This window comes from Mixophyes fleayi, chromosome 11, assembly GCF_038048845.1.
Source record: "Mixophyes fleayi isolate aMixFle1 chromosome 11, aMixFle1.hap1, whole genome shotgun sequence".
In the NCBI taxonomy this organism is placed as follows: Eukaryota; Metazoa; Chordata; class Amphibia; order Anura; family Limnodynastidae; genus Mixophyes; species Mixophyes fleayi.
Genome location: NC_134412.1, coordinates 7,540,969 through 7,544,793, shown reverse-complemented (window position 1 = coordinate 7,544,793; position 3,825 = coordinate 7,540,969). Strand labels below are relative to the sequence as shown.

General features: G+C 36.7%; 1 protein-coding gene across 1 annotated transcript; it reads right to left on the bottom strand.

Annotated features, from left to right (window-relative positions):
* Positions 1 to 316: 316 nt before the first annotated feature.
* LOC142107845 (serine protease inhibitor swm-1-like) lies at positions 317 to 3,124 on the bottom strand. The gene is made up of 4 exons (XM_075191479.1): positions 3,036 to 3,124; positions 2,353 to 2,416; positions 1,398 to 1,442; positions 317 to 708 (listed from the first exon to the last, which is right to left on the bottom strand). The coding sequence occupies exons 2-4, from the start codon at positions 2,387 to 2,389 to the stop codon at positions 335 to 337; spliced, it is 456 nt and encodes a 151-aa protein (XP_075047580.1). The 5' UTR covers positions 2,390 to 2,416; positions 3,036 to 3,124; the 3' UTR covers positions 317 to 334.
* Positions 3,125 to 3,825: the final 701 nt, after the last annotated feature.

Genomic DNA, 3,825 nt, shown 5'->3' with positions numbered 1-3,825 from the left:
GTATTCGGGTCTATTGGCTCATGTAACATCCATAATGCACCAAATTAAGGAATTCCTTCCTTTTAAACTCAGTCCAGCATCCCTTGTAAAATAAGGATTTGTTGGGTGGCATGTTGATTGGTCTGGGGAGATTGGTGGTGCAGGCAAGTGTATGCCAATTTCGGGGATGTTGGGAGATAGGCAAATACTCTCTAATACTGGCAAGTAATGGTTCTAAATCCTAACCAATATAATTATTCATTTATAAGGTCACTTTATAAGAAAAAGTGTTAGTAGAATACAGAGATTAGAAAGAAAAAAAACTCAGTCCCCAGACTCAGCTTTTCAAAATTCTTTATTGCTCTGGCTTCCTGCATGGGCAATCCTTAGGAAGCACACATTCTTCCCCATTCAGAACGTACCCTGGCTTACAGGCACAGCCTGCTTTGCACATTGCATGGCAAATTCTCTTTCCGTTATCAAACATATTGTCACATGTCGTAGGGCAAGCGGTGGCACAGCCTGAGTATACTGTGTTCCCTTTACAGGACTCACACAGCTTCTTCAGCACACAGTCTCCTGACTCATTCGGTAGGTAGTCCTCCGTGCAGAAACAGCCAGGGACACACTGCTTGGTACAGGCAGGAGGTACGTCGTAGTGGCTACAGTTTGTGGGACAGGCACTTCCACATGCAATATATTCTTTGTTCTCGTCACACTTAATTGGGCCTATAAAAATAAAATAGTAAAAGGGCAGTAGTCAAACAAAAAGGCATTGTAGACCAAAAATTCAGTTTGTCTCCAATGGGGAACAACAGAACACACACACACACATATATATACAAATACACAAATACACACCATCTGTTAAGGATATTAAATTGTAACATTTACAATGACATAGGCAATATTACATATATATATATGTATATTATCTCATACTTAATTGAATTGTAGGTTTAAAATTTCCCTTTGCTAAATGTGTCTAGTATGGAGGAATCTACTGTATTGGATAGACATATTTTTTTGTTATCTCTGACAAGCTAATAGGTTGTATCTGCTTCCTCTTTGCAGGTTCTCTTGTACATTATTGAACATTTCACGACCTGTCCATTTCCCCAATTACAATCGAATTTGCACATATTCTGTCATTAGATCACTCCCTCAAGCTATTGTAATTCTGAGAAAACAACCATACTCAGTAAGATTAACAGGACCGCTTAGAGAAGAAAGATCTAAAAAGAATATTTTTATAGATATATCCCGTTATATTTAAATGAGTCAAATAGAAATTGAAACATTAAAAAAATATATACATTTAGAGTCTCTGAAAGAATATAACACTATTTTAACATGTTTTATGTTATTGCAAAGACTAGAAAATCAGTTAATGTAGCATTATAGTGCACAATCCTTACATTCTGAATTAGCTGTTACTGCATTTAACAGCACGAAGATCACACCTGCAAAACAGAAACTTTTATAAGATATTTGGTTACAGAAAGAGGATAATAAACAGGCTGTTAATTATGATAACTGATTTAAAATGAAGTCCTACCATCACCAATGAAATAAAAAGTGATCTACAGCAAGTATAACATTCAGGCTCTTTTGTATAATGTTAGGCGTCTATCAATACACTTCACACTGTGCAGTCACCCACATGGGAATACAAAGACATAAATAACTTTAACAAAAGAGAAAATAGAGGGAGCGCAGACAGTGAGAGGATAGAGGCGTGAAGGCCAACAATAAAAATATATACAACGTTCCCAATACATGAACATGTAATCAAAGTTATTACAACACATACAATACAGTAAATTATAAAAAAATGGAATTATTCTTATCAAAGATATACTTCCAACATTGCATTGCTAAAGTAAAAACATAAATATTCTTTCCTTGGAGGATAGACACTGATGTAAAAATCATTAGCCAAGTAATAGATTTAAGACCCCTGTTAAATAATAGCCAGATGGCATAATGTTTTCGGCGGAAACAAATAATAAGAATATGCTAATTGACATGCAGTGCCTGTGAGCTGACACTAGGGAGCAGTGTAAAGAATTGTCAAAATCATCAATTTTACTATGGTCAATAGAAACTTACCTGCAGCATTTCCCAGCCGTTAGCTTGCAGCATCTTCAGGCTTCTACTCAATGCTTAATAGTAATATATATATATATATATATATATATATATATATATCTGTGTGTGTATGTGTGTGTGTATGTATATATATATATATATATATATATATATATATACGCATTAAGTGAAAATAAGGCACCTGCTGTAAATCTCTACCTATTTGAAATGTCCCCTTTTAAACCACATAACTAAAAGGTATTATCACGCATATGAACTCACCAAGAGTCATCAGTTGGTGCATAAATGTCGTTGCCATCTTTAAAAGATTTGCTTGATCCGTTTACTGCATTGGGAATGAGAGATTGTGAGAGTTAGTGTTTGAGAAACTGCAAAATGTATTTATATATTGACGACATCACCCAGACATCATAACGACACAGAGCTCCCACAAAGTGACCAGTAGAGGGAGACATAACACCATAGTATATAGATGCACGCTTGTCAGATTTCCAAATGCAAAGAAGCATTAGACATAGCGTAAAACATGTAACTGAAAACAGCACAAGGCTATAAAACAAACAGTAAGACCTAGGTAAGTTGAATTATATTTGATTAAGGAAGCAGACAGATACTGTTAGAAGGCAATGGAGAGAATATCAGGAAAATTATGAACAAATAGGAAACTGGGAAGTAAAGGAAGACAGGAGTCATTGTTATATACATCATAAATAATATACTTGTGTGTATGTCTAGAAATAAAAATGTTTGCAGCAAAGTACAATTTGTTTTTAAACAATAAACCTTGTGTAAATATAAACATCTAGAGCATTCATCCATTTTAATGGTCCATTTGCTTTACATTAACATGAATCATTAAAAGCAAACTTATCAGAAATATTTTTGATAATATTTGTGTTTAAATTAAATAAATGAAGTTAGTAGTTCTGCAATGCAGCACATACCTGTGTGATAAATCCTGTGTGTTCTTCTGCTGCTAAGTGTACAGATCTATATAGGATGTAGGAAGGAGGATGTGTTCAGTCCCGTGTTTAGTTTCCGCTCTGTAACTTGCCGATTGTATTTCCGTGTATTGCAAAAAAGATGCTGGTGCCAGTTTTATGATTATGTCACGTTGTGAAATTAATAAATCACATCACCCAGAAAAATGAAAAATACGCACTAGCTCTATAGTGTCACGGGCACTAGGAGTCTTTACCCAGGTATCACCAGATGATGGACTTACCAGAGCAGTATAGGTGGTAATATGGTACTCTGGTAGCGGGGTGATAACGGAACAGGAGACAGCAGATGGTAAGAGAATGCTCGTGGAAAGTCTATGACTAGCAGCACTGGTAGTATATAGATAATTGTACACGAGGAACTGGATGGACAAGGAAACGTGAGGATAGTCAGTGGTCTGCGGATAGCAAGTTGTACCACTGCTATAGTGAGGAGGAATGTCCAGAAGTAACGAGGAGGTGATGAGAGTCAGCAGTCTGCGTATAGCAAGTTGTACCGCTGTATAGGTGAAGGAATGGAATCCAGGTGGAGGTATCCGGGAAGTCAGTGGTCTGCGTTAGCAAGTTGTACCACTGCTATGTGAAAGGATACTGGAAACAGGTGACTCAGGAAACAGGGAACAGTGGTCTGCCTCTAGCAAGTTGTACCACTGAAATATATATGTGAGGAGGAGCACGGGGAGGTAAATGCAATGCAGAGTATACACGGGCACACTGAACTTGATCCCACGAT

What these genes read in the sequence shown, in the direction of transcription:
- LOC142107845 (XM_075191479.1), bottom strand. Translation starts at nt 2,389, where the DNA reads ATGGCAACGACATTTATGCACCAACTGATGACTCTTG. An exon ending in GCACCAACTGATGACTCTTG is followed by an intron (nt 1,443 to 2,352) that starts GTGAGTTCATAT and finishes TCTGTTTTGCAG; the next exon opens with GTGTGATCTTCGTGCTGTTA. An exon ending in AGTAACAGCTAATTCAGAAT is followed by an intron (nt 709 to 1,397) that starts GTAAGGATTGTG and finishes TTATTTTTATAG; the next exon opens with GCCCAATTAAGTGTGACGAG.